This window comes from Vicia villosa, unplaced genomic scaffold (genome assembly GCF_029867415.1).
Source record: "Vicia villosa cultivar HV-30 ecotype Madison, WI unplaced genomic scaffold, Vvil1.0 ctg.000089F_1_1, whole genome shotgun sequence".
Taxonomy (NCBI): domain Eukaryota; kingdom Viridiplantae; phylum Streptophyta; class Magnoliopsida; order Fabales; family Fabaceae; genus Vicia; species Vicia villosa.
Genome location: NW_026705008.1, coordinates 1,042,612 through 1,063,753, shown reverse-complemented (window position 1 = coordinate 1,063,753; position 21,142 = coordinate 1,042,612). Strand labels below are relative to the sequence as shown.

General features: G+C 33.9%; 1 protein-coding gene across 2 annotated transcripts; it reads left to right on the top strand.

Annotated features, from left to right (window-relative positions):
* Positions 1–7,087: 7,087 nt before the first annotated feature.
* LOC131623951 (protein EXPORTIN 1A) lies at positions 7,088–19,875 on the top strand. 2 transcript variants are annotated; one of them, XM_058894958.1, is made up of 33 exons: positions 7,088–7,586; positions 7,940–8,056; positions 8,743–8,835; positions 8,958–9,029; positions 9,502–9,609; positions 9,686–9,768; positions 10,881–11,019; positions 11,099–11,167; positions 11,246–11,323; positions 11,428–11,490; positions 11,576–11,620; positions 11,904–12,011; positions 12,098–12,196; positions 12,826–13,032; positions 13,204–13,263; positions 13,631–13,741; positions 14,317–14,414; positions 14,497–14,605; positions 15,148–15,213; positions 15,351–15,449; positions 15,572–15,652; positions 15,789–15,878; positions 16,673–16,758; positions 16,888–16,968; positions 17,050–17,232; positions 17,386–17,452; positions 17,830–17,940; positions 18,076–18,183; positions 18,404–18,541; positions 18,629–18,766; positions 18,838–18,942; positions 19,227–19,386; positions 19,547–19,875. In XM_058894958.1, the coding sequence occupies exons 1-32, from the start codon at positions 7,488–7,490 to the stop codon at positions 19,347–19,349; spliced, it is 3,234 nt and encodes a 1,077-aa protein (XP_058750941.1). In that variant the 5' UTR covers positions 7,088–7,487; the 3' UTR covers positions 19,350–19,386; positions 19,547–19,875. The 2 variants fall into 2 exon arrangements, with proteins under 2 accessions (XP_058750941.1, XP_058750940.1); XM_058894957.1 differs by having other exon boundaries at positions 7,089–7,586; positions 19,227–19,875.
* Positions 19,876–21,142: the final 1,267 nt, after the last annotated feature.

Sequence of the window (21,142 nt, the reverse complement as noted above, 5' to 3'; positions counted from 1 at the left end):
TCATTTCAAATAATTAATCTTATACAAAAATTTAAAATATATATGTATTGTTAGTAAATGAGTGAGATCCAAATTATTATTTGAATATTTTTTTAGTTTGAAATTTTGTGGTCATGACACTCAATATTATAGATTAAATATTGTTAAAGCAATATATTTATCATAAAGGAATAATTTTTAAATTTTTTGTGGTTAGTTTTTAAATCTTTTACTATTAATTTGATTTAAAATAATAAATAAAAAAATCATGTTTATGGATCTCCGCATGAACCTTGGGGATCCGTGGGGACCCGCGGGGATCCGCGGGGACGGGGATGGGGGAGAAATTCCCCCGTAGCGGGGACCCGAAGCGGGGATGGGGAATAAATTCGAGGGTGGGGATTGTGATGGGAATGTATCCCCCGTCCCCGCCCCGCCCCATTGACATCCCTAAATATTCTTAAATAATATTTGGTAAAACTTTTGAGCTGTACATGCATTCAAGAAAGGATTTCTCACCAAATTTCCTTATAATTTGCAACAACAAAAAATATTATACGAGAAAATTAAATATCTATGACCTCAAAAACTTAAATATAATATTGAAGTTAATGTTAATGAAATAGAATTTGCACTTAATGCAAGTGCAAGTTCAGTTGAAACAACACTTTTATATTGAAGATTCTTAAAAGCCACTAAACTAATAGACTTTGAATCATAGAACCTCAAACCACCATTTTTGTTAACTTGGAAGAAGTGGCTACATTGGTATTGTTACTCTGTCATTTTTCAGAAATGTATTTCCGGATATTGGAAATATATTTCTAAACTATTTATTTTTATTAAATACATGTGAATACGTTTTTAGAAGCGCCCGAAAATACATTTCTAAAAACGGAAGAATGTATTCAGATTCTATAATGTTTTTCCACCTTTTAGTATGTTTTACGAAATTCCCGTCACCTATAGGGTGTGTTTGGTATAGATGAAATGGGGGAGAGAGAAGTTTAGAAGAGAGAAGTTAAGAAGAAAGTCTGAATTTTGTGTGTTTGGTTTGAGAGAGAGGATTTAAGAGAGTAATAAAGGTGTGGTCCTCATACTAAATTTCAATCTCCCCCGATAAAGAACAAAGTGGAAAGAGGATGATTTTCTCATCAAAATTATGTTAATATCCTTTATGTTAACATATATTTTTATTTATTTTTTTAGCATCTTTCATATTGATCATACTGGTCTGATTTGTTACTACTATAATTGTTTTACTGAAACTGTGATAAAATGATTCATTTCATAATAATTATAAAAAATCTAAAATTATTTCAAAACCGTTTACAAAATTCATTGTATAACCTAACAAAATTAACCCTCAATTAGTTGTTATTGAGTGTGATTGTACATCATTTAATTTCATGAGTTTTAGGTTAAATAAACTAATGAATGATACATGGTTAGAATAGTGATTGCATTTTGAGCAACTTTCATGTTTACACTTTCCAAAATGATTGAGCTTTGGGCATGTTTGATTTCTGAAAATTCACGAGCTAGAGGTTGAAGATGAAGTTCAACTTAGCTTTAGAACATATTTTTAATTATATAAAATTGTGCGCTTTTTTTGATTAGTTGTAGTGCATTGGTTCAGTGGTAAGTTTTTTACCTGTTGACTACAAGGACGTGGGTTCAAACCTTCATTGGGCCAAAATAAAATTTAATCACTTGTTTTATTTCATTTCTTTTACAACTTTGAATAAGTATTTAACCTATCAAAGTTAATCATTTTTACTTGAAATTCTGTACACCCTTTATTTACCTTGTAAATTTTAGGAATATATTATAAAATCAAAAAAATATTTATTATTTAATCAATTTTAAATCAAAACTGAAATGATGTTTTTATGCCTTTTAAAGGCCTTTAAAATCAAACCTTTTCCAAATGATTTTCACCAAGTGACTTATATAAACTTTTGTAAACAAATTAGGGTTAGGGTAAGCTTACTTTGAAAATGTTATCATGATCCCTTAGTTGATTCACCTAGGATTTTGTTTAAACTTTATAAATAAAATGATTAGGTCAATGAACATAACTAAACCCTAATCCAATATCCTTTGATATTTTGATTTTAAATACAATACCATATTGATATTAACTTGTTGCTATGAACCCCCTTGCTTATTCATTTGTACATATGCTTGTTGATTTACATCTTTGTACATTTATGTTTTGGTTATGCTATTATCTTTGTATATATACATTGTTGAACTAACCCCACATGCATGAGATATTTATGCATCTATCATCACATCATATTCATACATACATGAAATGATCTTGAGGTATGTCACTTCTTTTATTCTTAACCTTTTATCCTTGAGTTTATTTACACTGATATCTTTGTTTAAACAAACTCTTTGATTGTATCCATGATACACATGACATGTCCCAGACACCACTTGAGATATTCACCCTTAATGCTTGTTTGAGATGAATGATTCCTCATTATTGCTAAATTTCAAAGGAATGAGAATGATATTTACTAAAATTGTCAAGGTACTCACTCTCTTTTCCAACTCCTTTACTTTGTGCTTAGTATTGTTAAAGTTTTGTACCCCTCTTATTTTAAAAATGATTTTGTATTGTTAAAGCTCAACCTTTTTACAACTTTGTATTGTTAAAGCTCAACCACCGCTCTTTTAAAACTTTTTGCCATGTATTGTTAAAGTTTGACACCTTTTAAAACTTGTTAAGTATTGTTAAAACTTAATATTTTAAAGACCCGTTGAGCATTGTTAAAGCTCAACACCCAAAAATATTTTACCACCTGGCTCTTTTTTTAGGTGAACTACAAATGCTCTGACTTCCCTATTTCACTTAATAGGTATGTAGGCACACGATGCGATATCGTGCAGAGTACACTTTTAAAATTTCTTTTCTCACCCTCCCACTCTATTTAAACATAAACACATAAACATTTTATAATAACAACAACAATAATATATATTTTCAAAGAGGTTCCTACAGAGTATCGTTGATGTGAGGGGTGATAATACCATCCCCATGCATAACCAACCCCCGAACCTAAGATATTTGTCTTTTTATTAGTTTTCTTTTAAAAACTTTTGTGAGTTTTATTTCGCTCTTTTTCCCATTTTCTTTGGAAACAATAAAGCACGGTGGCGACTCTACTAAAATGTCTAAGATAAGTCAATCAAAGGCTTTAGTGTCAATTTTTCACCGCTACAATATCCTTCCCAACTTCGAATAACTAGGAAAAGTACGAAGCTTTCCTTGCATGGCTACGTTTGGCTGAATACTTGGGAGCTAAGGAGGTAAAAATCTTTATTGATTCCCAGCTCGCCGCCTCTCGAGGATTGGGAGAATATCATTTTAAGAACGACAATCTCTTTGAGTACTTGACTCTAGTTTGAGAGAGAATAAAAATACAATTCCTCTGAAGTAAAACATGTTCCTTGTGAACATAATACCTGAGCACACATCCTTTCAAAACTCGCGAGCACGAAGAAGAAAAGCAGGAACAAGTCCGTCATCCAAGATATACTCTCTCGTCCGAGCATCGAAAAATCCTCTTCAATTTTCAACGTAAACGTCATCAACGACAACTACTACTAGTTGACCTCGGTATACAAATACCTCGCAACAGGAGGACTCCCCATCGACCAGAAAGAGGCTTGTGTGATCAGGCGCAGAGCTTGCACCTACATCTTAGCCAATGACTGGTTGTACAAACGGGGATTCTCCATACCTCACCTCAAGTGTGTCAAGGAATCCAAGGTCCCCCACATCCTACAAGAAATCCGCAAGGGAATCAATGCCGAACACCTCAAAAGAAAATTCCATGCCCGAAAGGCCTTGCTAGCAGCATATTACTGGCCCATCATGCAACGCGACATTAAAGAACATGTTAAAAACTCTTATCAATGGAAAATCCATAGAGACATGCACTTGGCACCGCCCAATTCGCTTAATACTCGCTCGTCCCCGTGGCCCTTCGCTTGGAGGGGAATGAACATCCTCGGGCTGTTTACCATAGGGTCAAACCAAAAAGAGTACCTGATAGTCGGCGTTAATTATTTCATGAAATGGATAGAAGCAGAAGCCCTCTCCAAAATCACAACACAAAACATACTTCATTTCTACAAGATAAACATACCTGTCAGATTTGGCATACCGACAACAGGACGCAATTCATCGACAAAAATTTCCAAGAACTCACCGCCAAACAACATCTTTCGAGCCCCCGACAAACAAATGGGAAGGCCGAAGCCGCAAATACAGTGGTCCTACGTGGCCTAAAACATAGATTAGACAAGGCCAAAAAGAAATGGGTCGAAGAGCTACACAACTTACTCTGGGTCTACAGAACAACGCCTCACTCGACAATTGGGAAAACTCCATTCCGACTAGCCTCTGAGACCGAGGCAGTAATTCTATTAGAAATCAGAGAACCCAATAGTTAAACCGAAGTCCCCCTCGACGAGGAGATGAACGACGAGGCACTAAGAGAAGAGCTTGACCTTGTAAAAGAAATTTGATCAGGAGCGACCCTCTGTGAATCCTCGTTAAAAATAGCTATATGACATGACACCAAAGTCATAAAACAAGAATTCAAAGTTGGCAACTTAATCTTGAGAAGAAACCACAAAGATTCGCGCGAGGGCAAACTCTCCGCGTACTAGGAAGGCCCTATCGCATTCGAGCAAAAACGAAAAACGGTGCCTACTACCTCAAAAACTTACACCGGAAAGAACTTGTTCGACAATGGAACGCTGAAAAGCTGAAACAATATTACAGTTAGGCTTGACAGTCAGCGTACCTGATTCAAATGACGATAGGGTATGTCCCAACCTCGAAGGCGCGCTCGGGTACAATCACATCATCCCAAACTTAAACAAAAAGGCAAATTTCCACTCTTTGACGAGTAGATTCTTGGCCCGACAGTGAAAACTCAACCAAGCTCCTTAACAAATTTTGATTTGTTATCCTTTCCATAGACTCGCTTCCCTTTCAGAAGCTTCATTCCTAGAATATCTGAGATGGACTTTTCAATAATAATAATAATCTGTTGTTCAATAACATGAGAGACAACATGAGTATTATCACAATCTGTTTGTTTCCATAAATCTTTAACAAGGGATTCATATACAGGACCGTGCAGCCTTTCAAAATAATGCTTCCATCCTTGAGCATTTAATTCATCATTGAGATTAAAACCATTTGCAACAAGGTTTTCGAAATCAACTAGATTTTCACACAAAACTTTCAATTCTGAAGGAGGAGTGATGCAATGAACCTGGGGAGATTTCCTTGTGATGTGATTTTCATCAATGGTAGGAGTAGTCGAAGAACTGGGTTGAACAGTTGATGAAGGAGGATGAACAGTTATAGTGGCAGATCCATATGGATTCAAAATACGCTTATATTCTTCAGAAAACTAGATTGCTTCTTGCTGTTAAGTGTTCATGATGAGAAGATTGTTGAATATCTTTGATGAAAATGAATATCACTTTGAAGAATGGATGAACAGTTGAGCTTTGATCACTTTTTGATTAAACTTGTAAACACACATTTCCACATGTTCAATGTAGGACAAATGATATTCTTTTCTCCACCAATCGGTGAAACTCTCCTGCGAATTCTTGCCTAGCCGTTTAGTTCGATCAAAGGGATAACCGCGTTTCATGCCCCTCACACGCACTCACTTGTTAAGTATATCTCTCTTATTCACACTCTTTTTTAGATATTCAAATTATTTTCTATTCAAACTTCACTTTTTACTGACTTGAGTGTTGGGGTGCTAATCTTGCAGGTCAGTCTCTTATCCACCACATCGAAAGTCTTAAACCGCCACAACACATAGTGAATTTAACCTCTGGGATCATCATTTAGTTCTAGAGTCAAAAATATTCATTCCTCTAAACACACGAAAAACAAAAATAAAGTGAGGGAGGAAAAAGTACATTGAGATGTTGGATGAATTACATAGAAAAAACTATGAATATAATAACAAAGCACGAAAAAAACACAATCAAATGTATAAAATGCACAAAGAAAAGTAGCAGAGAAAAAACCTAATAAAATACATCGAAGCAACATATCAAAAATAAAACAAAGTACATTTGAACTATCATTTTCTCGAGGATAAATTCTTAAAGCATTGCTGGATTACTTACTTTAAAAGGATGCATGCGATTTTTTAAAGGGTTTAGTGTAATGTCCAACTGATTCTAATATGTAAAAACCATTAATTGTCATGGAATGGAGATACGTAACCAAACACATAAAAATAATGAAGAGACTCACACGATTATGGAAGGAGATCAATCAACTTTACTTTAAAAATGATTAAATGTAAGCAAATTGAAAAATACAAAAGATTTGTTTGTTTTGTATGTCTCAAGTGGAAAAAAAGGTGAATGCAGACCGAATTTGATTAGAATTGTCAGGCGAAATAATGAAATATTTAGGCGCCTAAACACGGTAACCAATTATTCTTTCTTAACACGGGAAGTGAAATATTTACGCGTCTTAATGCAATAACTAATTATTCTTTCTTAACATTTATGTTATTTGGCGGGATAATGAAATATTTAGGCGCCTTAACATTGTAATCAATTATTATTTTTCAACGTGGGAAAATGAAATATTTTCGCGCCTTAACACTGTAACCAATTATTATTTCTCAACGCGGGAAAATGAAATATTTCCGCGCCTTAATGTGATAACTACTTATTCTTTCTTAACGCAAAAATTATTTGGCGGGATAATGAAATATTTAGGCGCTTTATCACTCTAACTAATTATTTTTTTTAACGCGGGAGAATGAAATATTTAGGCGCGTTTTTGCACTAATTAATTATTTTTTGACGCGGGATAATAAAATATTTAGGCGCCTTAACGCGGAGAATACATGTATATAAATATACAAGTTTTTTAAGATGAAAATTGAAATTTGGGTTGTTAAACATTTTCAAGTATTTTGTTTTCCTCAAAAAGAAAACCACCCAAAAAGAAATACCATTCCCCAAAACTCCACTTTCTACCCGTTTTCTCCTCCAATAAAGATCTACAGGGCCCCAAAATGTCTCTCCACAAGTTAAATTCCGTTGCTGAATCCATCTCCTTAAGTCCCTTCTCTCACTTACTCACCACACTCACAGTGACCGTATATAGCTTAGCGTCAAATCAAATCAAAATCAAAATCACCCCTATTTACGTGCTCCCCTCATTCCGTTCCCCCCTCTTTCAAACTCCCCCTCTAGCTTCATATTCAAGCTGTCTTTTCTTTTCCCCCTTTACCTTTATTTTAATTTCCACAAAAAATAATTATTATTTCAACTCAATAAATACTAGAATTTTTTCTCATAACAATAAAAACATAAAAAAAAGTCCAAACTGTTCTCTCTCCCTGAACCCTCTCTCTCTCTAGAACCTCCGCGTCTAGGGTTTTTGTTACTCTAGGGTTTAATCACTCTCAGTCTTGTTCTTCTTCGCCATGGCCGCTGAGAAGCTCAGAGATTTGAGCCAGCCTATTGATGTGCCCTTGCTCGATGCTACCGTCGCCGCCTTCTATGGCACCGGATCTAAGCAAGAGGTCAGTCACCATCTCCACCTTCAATTTTATTTATTTTCTTTTTTCTTCAACAATGTCACGAGAATAATGCGCACTTTAGGTCTCATCAGTGTTTCACTGTTCGTCTTGTTTTCAAACTGATTAAGTCTCGTCATGTTCGTTGTATGATTTATCATAATTGATTGAATTGAGCTAGCATGAATTCCACTGTGGTTGATTATCGATGTAGTGTTTCTGTGATTGATTAATAGTCCTATGAATATTGAGCTTTTTTTCGTTTTAGATAATGTGATGCTGTTTGCGGCCGTTTTGTTTGATCGATTTTGTATGTTCTTAGTTTAACATTTTTTGTTGTGTTCATTTTGACTGTGCAGAGAAGTGCTGCTGATTCAATTTTGCGGGACTTGCAAAATAATCCTGATATGTGGCTTCAAGTTATGCATATCTTGCAGAATACTCAAAATCTGAACACCAAGTTCTTTGCATTGCAGGTTTGTTTTTTTAATGAACTCCTCTAGGGTTAATGTTAGGAGGGGTGGATTACAATTTTTCAAAATAAAATATGGATATTTGATTCATGATTTCCTGCAAAATATTATGGCTTCAATCATAGTCGATGCAGATGACAGTTTTGTTTTTGTCCGAAATGACTCTCGAATTTTTTGGTTTTATAATGCAAAAGCTCTTATTGATTTGTTAGATGATCAATATTTGTGTTCTGGGTTGGTTGATTAGTAATGCACTTTATTTGAAAGCATACTTACTCTAAACTTTAAAGCACTAAATGTGAGGTGCGTCAGTTTGTAATTATGTGAGATTTGAGTTGATTACCTGTAGCTGAAATTGCTTTGTCAGTGGTCTTGAATATATAGCTTATATTTTCTGAAACTTCAGTTAGTAGCCATTTGCCAAGAGGCTGGATTATGACAAAAATGTTCTTTCCACATCACTTTGTTTGATAGACCTATTGACTCAATATTCATTTGACTGCTGTGTTTATGTTTTCATATTTGTTATAAATGGATTACTTAGTTTTGACATCTGTGGCCTATTTACTAGCTTTGCCTTTGGAAACAATGCTTGTTAAATGTCAACAAGTTTTTCATCTCTTATGAGAATATTATATCAACTGCCTTTCTTAGTTTATGTTTTTTCTATTCTTGTATGTTATATTCAGGTTCTTGAAGGCGTGATTAAATATAGATGGAATGCATTGCCTGCTGAGCAGCGAGACGGGATGAAGAATTTCATCTCTGATATCATTGTACAGGTATCAGTTGTATTTGGTGAAAGCAGTTATTTGTGTTGAGCTAGTCAGACATACATAGTTTTTCTTTTTTAGTACTTGGATTTTCTGCATCATTGATTTTCTTCTTGTTTTTTCTCGCATAGCTTTCCAGCAATGAGGCCTCATTTCGAACGGAAAGGTTGTATGTCAACAAACTCAACATTATATTAGTTCAGGTAAACACCGCAGTTTCTTAACATTGACTAATATTTCCTGTGTTTTTTAAGTCCCGAAACCCTTGTTTCAATGGTTAACTTTTATGATTTCTTTTTTTTATATATACATTCATTCATCTTAAGATGTTTTGTACTTTACTCTACTCCTGTATTGTTTGTTTTAATGTTGACATGTTTTTTTGAGTTATTCTTTCGTCTCTAAAACAGTTATTTTGCACATGTAGCTTATCCTTATTCTTTTCCATCTATAAGTTTGACTTGCTTTGAGTTTTTATTTTCCTTTTTCCTCAACTAAGTCTTTATTTTTTCTGCAATACTTAATACACTCACATTTATATTATGGTTGTAGATTTCTTTTTCACTTTTTTTTTTTTTGTATTTCTGGATTCAAAATCTCTGTTTTCAAGTATTATTGTATCTTTTTGCATTCACCAAAAGGCTGTATGTAATGGTGGGTGTGTCTCACACGCAGATTTTGAAGCATGAGTGGCCAGCAAGATGGCGAAGCTTTATTCCTGATCTTGTCTCAGCAGCTAAAACTAGTGAAACAATCTGTGAGAATTGCATGGCTATATTGAAAGTAAGTCTTCCCCACTTTTCATAAATTATGTTTCTTATGTCAATGTCAATGACTAACTTAAAAAATGTGTGCTCAGCTTTTGAGTGAAGAGGTTTTTGATTTTTCGAGAGGAGAAATGACACAGCAGAAGATTAAAGAGCTTAAACAGTCATTGAACAGGTAGCTGTTGATAGCTCAATGTCTATGTATTCTTTTCCGCTTTCCATTTCACTCATCTTTCTTCTAAGTTGGGTGTCCGAAAGATTGAGTTTTAATTACTTGTTGTACATTAATGGATTCATTAGGCTGCATTCTTAAAATCCTCACCTGTGATGTTTTATAACTTCTTGTGTACACTATATTCTTGGAATGTGCTCTATAGATTGAAGGACTAGCAATTGGTAAGAACTGCATATATAAGTGGCTAGGTAGAGCAATTGGTTTTAACTAATAAGTGAGAAAGTATATTGTAGTTTGGATTTGTATTGCCTTACTTGTGATTTGGTAATTGCCTTTGTTGCCTGTAATAGTTAGACTGGGGCGATTGACGTCAAACATTCTGGTTGGTGATCAGTAATTGCCTAGTCTCTTTAGAACATGAATACTTTTAGGTAAGTTACACAAAGGAGAATTGTTTTCTAATCCAGGAATTATCACTAAAAGATGACGGCCCTTGCACGGGGCTCCCACCAGGCGGTGTCTTCGTAGCGTAGATGCATACAATCTTATCCTCAATAGGTGCTAGAGGGGATGCTGATTGTAGTTTTGAACTGGAATCTACTTATTGACTTAATTACTTACTAATTTGTTTATGATCTGGAAATAGTTTTGCTCAGAATTTCGCTGTTTAAGTTTACCATTAAGTTTCCAGATTGAGGGTAGTCAAACTACTAGATATAGAGGAAGGCCTAGAAAAACTATACATGGAAAGACCTCGAGATAAACGAGTTGGATAGAAATATGGTTTTTGATACAATGTGGTGTGGTTTGATCCATGTAGCTGATCTCATTTAGTGAGATACGACTTTGTTGTTGTATAATATAATGATGTGCTGGAGTTTCTTTATTATATTAATTGGCTTGATATACATATTGTTGCTTTCCCTTGTTATATTTATCCGGAAAGCATAAGCTATTAATTATGTGGAAACTTGGTAATGGTTTTATATCTAACATTCTTTATCATGCATGCTTTGGATGACTATTTATTTGTTCAGCGATTTTTATTTATCTACCTTTACTTTCTACAAAGTGTCTATCTTTTGCTAAGAATTATAATTGATTGTTTGCAGTGAATTTCAACTCATACACGAGTTATGCTTATATGTGCTGTCAGCATCTCAAAGGGCTGAGCTCATACGAGCTACACTGTCCACATTGCATGCCTTCTTATCATGGATTCCCTTGGGTTATATATTTGAATCACCATTGGTAGGTTCATTTTTCTGCTCAAAATGAATTTCTTGTTAAGGAACTCACTAACCAAAATCTTTTAACTTTTGTCTCTCAGCTTGAGACGCTCCTAAAGTTTTTCCCGGTTCCAGCATATCGGAACCTAACATTGCAATGTTTATCTGAGGTATGTTCCATCCTTCCAGTTCTGATGTTTTTACTTGAATTTTTATTATAGCAATATATTCACTTTTTATGTTTCCAGGTGGCATCCCTTCAATTTGGGGATTATTATGATGTGCAGTATGTCAAGATGTATGGTATATTCATAGGTCAATTGCAGGTGTGTATGATTGAACTCCTTTTTGTAGCATGTACAGCATTCTTATGCTTATTCATTTGATTATGCTTGAGCATTTTGGCTGACTGTGATAATGTAAAATGTAGAGCATACTCCCGCCTACAACAAATATACCCGAGGCATATGCAAATGGCTCTGGTGAAGAACAAGTGGGTTTTTACTGAAATAAGATTCTTAATTTGCTTAATTAATTTTGAAGTATTTGTCTGACCATGCTTATTTTCCACTGTTTAGGCTTTTATACAGAACCTGGCACTGTTCTTCACTTCATTTTATAAGGTTAGATTTTTAAAATCTCATGTCTTTAATTTTATTGTGATGCATAATCATCAAACGATATTGTTAAGAAATGTGGTTTGGCCTAACTCAACCCTACAAAACCGGCTCGTAGGGTGAGGATCTTAACAGATATAATTAAACTGTGTGAAAGAATGTTACTTTGCTGAGGCTGGTGTCTTTAAGCTGAATTTTTGACTTAAAGAATAGATCCTGCATTATTGGTGTGCTTGCTGGGTGTTCTGCTCTCTGGTAAAAATATTCTGACAGTCTTCTATTTATGCAGGTTCATATCCGCATCCTGGAATCCACTCAAGAAAATATATCAACTTTGCTGTTGGGCCTTGAATATCTTATCAGCATTTCATATGTTGACGATACCGAGGTTTTTAAGGTATGTCATACTGCATTTGTGTGTCCCAGTCTCCTGTTCCAAACACCCAAATTTTGATACTGTATTTGATTTGTTGAAAATAATAGGTGTGTTTGGACTACTGGAATTCCTTGGTGTCGGAGCTGTTTGAGCCACACCGAAGTTTGGATAATCCTGCAGCTTCTGCAAACTTGATGGGACTTCAGGTGCTGTGAAACTTACGATATGACTCGTGGATTGTCAAAATCAAGAATTGGCAATTCTCTTTTCCCCTATTAAAACATTTTTCTTACAAGCTATAACCTAGCATCTTTAATAGATGTTTCATTTTTTAATGCCTGTCCTTTGTTCTTAATGTTCGTAAGAGTGTCACTGTTTGTTTAGCATGTCTGTTATTATTGGATCAAGAACTAATACTTTGTTGGAAAGTGACTAATTAAATTACTAAAATCAATAATATGATTAGATGTGGTCAGTCATCCTAGTTACTATTAAAATTTTGCTTATTTTGCTCATTTTTCCTCGACTTAATCTATGTTTTTTTTGGTATTGTTTAAACAATTTTAAAACATGCTTGTGGTGTTACTACCACTAATCTTCATGTTATAAAAAGGATTCATTTTCAAATTTATGACATGGACACAGTAATATATATATAAAAAGGATTCATGCTTGTGGTGTTACTACCACTAATATTTATGATATTTTCAAATTTATAAAATGGATTCACTAATCTCAATGTCTTTTGTGTGTTTCTAGTATTTCTTTTCTCACTTCTGAGAAAAGTGGCTGTGTATAATTCTTACTGACGTATTTTTCTAAATGGAGCAAGCAGGTATCAGGAATGCTTCCTGGTATGGTTGATGGGCATGGTTCTCCGCTTCTTCAACGCCGACAGCTTTATTCTGGTTCCATGTCAAAGTTGAGGATGCTAATGATCTGCCGAATGGCTAAGCCTGAAGAGGTTCTCATAGTTGAAGATGAAAATGGAAATATTGTCCGTGAGACCTTGAAGGACAATGATGTTCTTGTTCAATATAAGGTTATAAGCTGATATCTAAGCTCTGCTAGATTTTAGTGTCTGATATTCATATCTAAGCTCTGCTAGATTTTAGTGTCTGATATTCATATCTTTGCTAGATTTTATTGATTGCTCTCAATCAACTCAAATGCAATAAATTTGAGACTTACATACCATTGTTTAATTATACAGATTATGAGGGAGACTCTAATTTACTTGTCACATCTTGACCATGAAGATACTGAAAAACAGGTATATGAACCCAAAAGAACCACCCTTTTATTTTGCTCCAAAGGCAATCACATTATATGGTGGTTTTGTTTTTTGATCAGTTTTAGTTTTTATTGTTGGGACATTTGTATTTGTTTAAAATATGAAACGATTTGTTATTTATCAATTTATGAAACTACGATAGCAACTTTCATGAAATATGACTTTTTAATGACCTAAAGTTGAATTGAATAACCTAAAAATGCAACATTATATTAGTATGTTGTGTTGGTTAAGAGTGATAGGGTGTAACGGCCACCTATCATAAACTTTTGTTTTTTTTGACGAATTTACCTATCATAATTTGTTACACTTTTTATTAAATTGCCTCGTTTCATGTAATGTGCAGATGCTGAGGAAATTAAGCAAACAGCTCAGTGGTGAGGATTGGACATGGAACAATTTGAACACACTCTGCTGGGCAATTGGATCTATATCTGGTTCCATGATTGAAGAACAGGTACTGTGAACCTTATGGTATTTATTGATTGACTTTATATCCGTATGTGCATGGGTTATTTTCAATATTAAATATATGTACAGCTTTTGTAATCTGTTGAGGCATTTCCATTATTGCGGTATCCCGTTGGTTATAAGTTTTTTTCTTAACAAAATTTTTGTGGACATCCATGCCGATTTCAATATTATCTCGATGGCATAGGGGTATACCTTGGAAGGCATATAGAATGTCATAATTAGCAGCAGCGTCTAGTAAATTTTAATGATTCTCGATGGCATATGGGTATATCTTGGAAGGCATATTGAATGTTTTAATTAGCAGCAGCGTCAAGCAATTTGACCTTTTTTTTTTGGATCCTCAACTACTCTTCCATGAATTGCCAATCTTTCTCTGCGCACACACATATTGGCTTGTTTTTGTCTTTTCTAGGACTGATGAATGTGTAATATCACTTTCTCAACTGATTCATTAAACTTTGTTAACTATATCTGTAATTCTTTTATGGCATTGTTTTATCAGTTTTGGTATTTTATTTCCCTATTTATGGTTGGACTTCTTCCTTGGATTTGTGACAGGAAAACCGATTTTTGGTTATGGTAATTCGTGATTTATTAAATCTATGTGAAATCACGAAGGGAAAAGATAATAAAGCAGTTATTGCAAGTAATATCATGTAAGAAGTGTTTATATTTGCAATTTTAATTGTTTAATATTGCTATATTTTAGATATAATGTTCAGTTGCTTCGGTTGATAGGTATGTTGTTGGCCAGTATCCACGTTTTTTAAGAGCTCATTGGAAGTTTCTTAAAACTGTTGTTAACAAGTTGTTCGAGTTTATGCATGAGACACATCCTGGAGTTCAGGTTATTTTTTATCCTTTTGAAGCTTACTTTCAGTTTCAACTTGTCTGTTACATCTAATGATATTATTAATTATTTGTAATTGTTAAAAGCAACCTATGTTGTGATTTATTTTCTCCTAAGCTAGCTTGATTTTCTTATCTGCAATAATTTAAATATCCGATTAACCTGAACCTTGTCTTATTAATTAAGGCTTTCTGAGTTCAGACTAATTTTTTCTTATATAGTACTATATATAGCAATTTGACAAGATACACTATATTCTTCATGGCAGCATTATAGCCTATTTAACCCTCTAAATAAGCTAACTTTTAACTTCTATCATCCGATGAAGGACTCAATTCTTTAACTTCAATTGTGTATTATATGCCGGTGAACACTAAGCGTCTAACTTATGGCTTGCTGGAGTATTATTCTAATCTATATGTACCTTATAATATCCGCATGTCTGTGTCAAATATTCAAAAATAATCTGCATTACACTTTAAGTAAATAATGTAATATTCCGTTGATAATATTTATTGATCCTGTTTCAATTGTTTTAGGATATGGCCTGCGACACTTTTTTGAAAATAGTTCAGAAATGCAAGCGGAAGTTTGTGATCACCCAGGTAATAAGGACAATAATTTCCTTCCTTTTCTCATCTTTTTGAATTTAAATAAAAATGACTAATGCGTGTCCCACAATTCGTCCATTTATGTTAGTATGTGATGTAAACTACAACTGTCAAAGTAATTGCTATTTCAGGTTGGCGAAAATGAGCCATTTGTATCGGAACTTCTATCAGGCCTTCCAATCACTATTGCAGATCTTGAACCCCATCAGATACACTCCTTCTATGAATCTGTATTCTTTTTAGATTCCTTAAACTCATTACTTAAATTTTTCATATTTAATTATATATTATTTCGTATATTCTATATTTATTCTTGTGTCTGCAATGTAAGTTATATTTTTGAAAATTGTAGGTTGCTCATATGGTTCAAGCAGAGTCTGATTCACAAAAGAGAGATGAATATATTCAGCGGTTGATGGGGCTCCCTAATCAGGTCTTTTGCCTGCTTAAGAAGCCATGTCATTTGCCAAATGACTTTCATGTTTTTTTTTTTTTTAATTTTGTAATTTTTCTTCCTGGAAATACTGTCTTATAGTTGATGCCTATGATTTTGGTTTTTATTCCTGCAGAAATGGATGGAAATTATTGGTCAGGCACATCAAAATGTTGAATTTTTGAAGGATCAGGATGTAATACGGACTGTACTTAATATACTGCAGGTATTGTTTTGTCTTTTTTTGTTGTTGTAATTTTGTGTTATTCTGCTGGATATTCTTTTCATAATTTGCCGTGCATGCTAGGATGCCATTTGAATATTGAAATTTCATTTAATACTTTATTGCCCGCATGTCAGTCCTTGTTAGAACACTGTTTATGTTGTTGGATTACTTAGTTGGTTACAAGCATGGAAAAGGAGTAGGGATGTATTTTCTTAGTTTTATTTTGGAATTTAAACAGTTAGCACGTGACTTTGGTACCCACTATTAATTGTTGCAAATTTATGGGAAAGTTAGTTTCCTTTATTCATTCACAACTTCTGTTTTTACTGGTTTTTCTACGTCTCGATGTGTAATTATTCTTAGAATTTCGACCGGGTTTAACTCAACCTTACAAAACCGGCTTGTATGGCGAAGATTTCCCCTACTTGAAAAGATATGTTTAGATCATATTCCATCCAATGTGAGACTCTAAATACACCCCTTGCACGCTTAACATTCTTGATGCGTGGATATAAGTGATGTGTGTGGTCTGATAGCAGAAACCGAAAAACATGTCGTCCAACGTATCTTGAACTACTTTGAGTCCATCTTAGAATTTGGGCTGGGCCTAGCTCAACCTTACAAAACAGACTTGTAAGGCGATGGTTACTTATAAACAAATGTTCAAGCCATATTTCATTGTCGGGGACTCTTAACAATTATGATTGTAATAAATACCAAGTCTTTCACTTTTATTTTTGTTGTTCTGCTACTTTATGTTGTTAATGTTGTGTTTTAATTCCTCCTAATTGCAGACGAATACAAGTGTGGCATCTTCATTAGGGACATTTTTCCTTCCCCAAATCACATTGATCTTTTTGGACATGTTGAATGTGTACAGGTGTGTTCTGTTAACTGATATTTTTTGTATCAGTTATGCTAATAACAGTTGATACAGAGCAATAAGTAGTTTGATTTGATTAATTTTTTTGATCGATATATGCTAAATCAGTTTTTTGGTTTTCAACAGAATGTACAGTGAACTTATTTCAAAAAGTATTTCAGAAGGGGGACCTTATGCATCTAAAACATCCTATGTGAAGCTTCTACGGTAAGATTAATTGAGATTATATTGGTTTTTAATAAATATGATGACTGTTCAGTCCCTTTATATATATTCTTCGTAATGCAGTTCGGTTAAGAGGGAGACACTTAAACTAATTGAGACATTCTTGGATAAGGCTGAAGATCAACCCCAGATTGGAAAACAATTTGTGCCACCAATGATGGATCCTGTTCTGGGAGATTATGCTAGGAATGTTCCTGATGCAAGGGAATCAGAGGTTTTGTCACTTTTTGCTACAATAATAAACAAGTATGCTTCTTTCTCTTTTTTCTGTTTATTTTTTTTGTTGATTGCGTACGGTGCTTTGACATCTGGCATTATGCATGCTTATATTCTTTACTTCCCGAGGTTTATGTAATAAGCACATGTTTCACTCATTTACTCTATCCCTCTTACTTCCAGATATAAGGCTACCATGATTGAAGATGTACCTCGCATATTTGAAGCTGTCTTTCAGTGCACACTAGAGGTAGTTATGCAGAATATTCAGCTTTGTAAATGTTCTAGTTTGTTATTGTTGTTGTTATTATTGTTATTATTATTATTATGTGGTTGGTGGCGGCCCTTGTGTTTGATATCCACCTTGGAATATACTAATTCCTTTGATTTGAATATTTTTAGCTTTGAAATAAAATAGTCATGGTCTTGTATTTAGATCACGGACTTGTGTTTACAGATTTAAATGTAAATTAAATATTTTTGATAAAATAAGACATCTAGTTTTATTGTTACTAGAAATGTTAATTTACAGTAAAATTTATAAGGATTATTTGGAGATTCAAAATTTACAATAATTATTCTGAGATTATCAACTGAACTATATATTTTATTTATTCTATTACCCAGATGATTACAAAAAATTTCGAGGATTACCCAGAGCACCGGCTTAAGTTCTTCTCTCTACTCCGTGCCATAGCTACTCACTGTTTTCCTGCATTAATCTGCTTGTCAAGTCAGGTTTTTTTCTTCCCCTTTTTCCACAACGAATCAGTCGCATGTCAGTTTTTTTAGTGTATGAGGTATTAACTGCGCCTGCATGTCAAAATTTGCAATCTCTGCATTCTGTCTGATATTTTTGGGCTCATGTGTCAGCAATTGAAGCTTGTTATGGATTCAATCATGTGGGCATTTCGGCATACAGAAAGGAATATTGCTGAAACTGGTCTGAACCTGTTGCTGGAGATGTTGAAGAAGTTTCAGGTATGGTTTTTCTGTGCAAATACTTTGCACCCTAACCGGCGTAGGGTTTTTCTGCACACTCTGTGTACAGGTTTTCATGTTTTTGAGGACTTCTTATCTTTGTCACACTTGGTCTTTTTATCAATGATAAATTTTATTTTCCATTCATGACAAAGTTATTGCAACTTCTGCATATATCACCATTTTCTATATTTTGACTGAATGTCTTATTTTACAACAGGGTTCAGAGTTCTGTAATCAATTCTACCGGACATATTTCTTGACAACTGAGAATGAGATATTTGCTGTCTTAACTGATACTTTCCATAAGCCTGGGTTCAAATTACATGTCTTGGTGCTTCAGCATTTGTTTTGTCTGGTACAGTGTCATAGTCATGCTTTTTGATTTTGGTTTTATTTTTGTATCTCAATTTAGCAAGAGCACATAATGAGTTTGACCTTTCAGGTGGAAACTGGTTTGCTAACCGAGCCCCTATGGGATGTTACTACAACTTCATATTCATATGCAAATAATGCAGATTTTGTACGTGAGTATACTATAAAGCTTCTAAGTGCTTCTTTTCCTAACATGACAACAGCTGAGGTAATTGAAGAGATAAACAATATTTATTTCCCTTTTGTTAGGACAAATGACTAATTTCGACAAATTTTCAGGTTACCCAATTTGTTCACGGGCTCTTCAAGTCTACAACTGATCTCTCTACATTTAAAACTCATATACGAGATTTTCTTATACAGTCAAAAGAATTTTCAGCTCAGGTAATGCTTTATTTAGTTTTGCTAATTAAACTTGTGCTGAATTCAGGTGTATTTTGGGCAAAAGCAACAAATTGAGAAGTTTTTTTGGGACTCCTATAAGTTGACCATTAAATCTTGTAATTTAAGTTTACTTGCATGATTGTTTTCTATGATCATTTTATTAGCTCATTGCTACAGTTTTTGATGTTTCTGAGCTTTATCATGTTCACCCTTGTAAATTGTTGATTGTATTCCTTCCTGTCCCTACTACACATATCTGATGTTTGTCATCCTCTGTACCTCAGGATAACAAAGATCTCTATGCCGAGGAGGCTGCAGCACAAAGAGAGAGGGAACGACAAAGAATGCTTTCTATTCCGGGGCTGATTGCACCAAGCGAGTTGCAAGACGAAATGGTGGACTCATAGGTAGATCTAGTTGCAAGACGAAATGGTGGACTCATAGGTAGATTAAACAGCGTGGAAGTTAATATTAATACCATGGGCATTTTAGTGTATTTCACAGGCTCCGTGATTCAATCAATTAACAATGACTCTGAGAATAGGTGCAACTTTTTTCTCCTAGTTTTTACTCTCAATATTTTATGTTGGGACTGGTTTGGCAGGTTTTTCAGAGTTTTACCTAGCCGTCAACATTGCCTTGTCCATGGGGTGAGTGTAGATTATTGTTTACTAATCGAGGATGATAATGTTGGGTCATTTGTATTGTGAAGGCATCTTTGTCTTGAACGAAGATGGAAGTCTCGTTTGAAGTGATGATGACTATTTAGGGGCGACCTCCTAACTTCTGGCGGTTTGTGCAGAAAACCCTTGTGGTTTTATATTTTGTATTTTTCCCTTCAATATACTTAGGGATATTGATGTACTGAGTGCACTTAATGTTAGTGTTATGTGCCCCATTCGTCCCAATAGAGAGATATTATTTTGTCTATAATGTCTTGCTTTCTAACTTCAAATTTCTAGCACGCCAACTAATTAGAACACCTAATAAGACCAGCTAAATTATTGAAAACTTTCATAACTTTAATACTTCTATGATTGGACCATGCTTTTTCTTAAAATTGGTGTAGTCAATATCATCCACCATGATAAATGGCGAATACAACAATTTTGATTGAAAATATGATTATTTTATAATAATTTTCAAAAGAAAACAAGTATAAATAAGCTAAAGGTCTCAAGTTAGGTCGGATGAAAAAATGTTAACCATGTGTTTCATAGACTTGATTGCGTTGAACCTTACATTTTTGAAAGTTTGTGACCGTTATGTCCTGTACTTAAGTAGAGTTGATAATATTTTGACTTATCTACTTAAGTAGAGTTGGTAATATTTTGACTTATCATCACTAGTGATATTTGGGGGTTTAGAAGGGAGGGAGGGGGATGAAAGACTTTCAAAAATATATATTTTTTTAAAACATTGTGTAATCTTGAACTTCTTCATTTTTTTTTTGTATAAGTGATAAAAGGATATTTATCATAAATATATTTTTAATTTTTGAAATATTATAACATAAGTCATATTTGAATAATTTGTTCAAGGATTTCAAAAAAATTCAAATTTCTCATCCAATACAATTTTTTGATTTTTTAAAATTCATATTTTAATTTTTTTAAATAAGGAGGATTTTGATTTTTGAATGAAAATAAATCTTTTAAAGGAATGTATTCAAAGGAAGGACAAGAGGTCAAATTATAATTTGTAAGAATGAGTTAAGCCAAACTATAATTTGATATCTATGGTCGTTAGTTCGAGTGAAGGATTAACTGAGTTGTATTAAAAGTCTTCCTCACATGGTGGTGGATAGAAGGCATGTTACGTTGAAAAAGTTTCAACAACGGTACATAGTGTACCTGAATGAAAGAGTTTCTACTTTAGAAGAAGCATTGTTGATAGACTCACACTTGAGGGAGAGTATTAAGAAATAAGAGTGAGAAAGTCCTACATTGATAAGAAAATTGGAGATTGAGCATTTCATAAGTGAGAGGACTCACACAGTGATTTGCTCATAAAGAAAGACCTTAATGAAAATTTCCCCCTTATGTTACTCCTTAAATTGATGACCCAACAACATTAAGTGTGACTGAATCTCGAGATCCTATTAAACATAATGACATTATTCTTAAAGTATATATAGTCAAACTTTAGTGTGAAATGTGAAAATATTAAAATATTGAAACTATTATATGGATAAACAGAT

What these genes read in the sequence shown, in the direction of transcription:
- LOC131623951 (XM_058894958.1), top strand. Translation starts at nt 7,488, where the DNA reads ATGGCCGCTGAGAAGCTCAGAGATTTGAGCCAGCCTATTGATGTGCCC. An exon ending in TCCTATGTGAAGCTTCTACG is followed by an intron (nt 16,969 to 17,049) that starts GTAAGATTAATT and finishes TTCGTAATGCAG; the next exon opens with TTCGGTTAAGAGGGAGACAC. An exon ending in TCTTTCAGTGCACACTAGAG is followed by an intron (nt 17,453 to 17,829) that starts GTAGTTATGCAG and finishes TCTATTACCCAG; the next exon opens with ATGATTACAAAAAATTTCGA.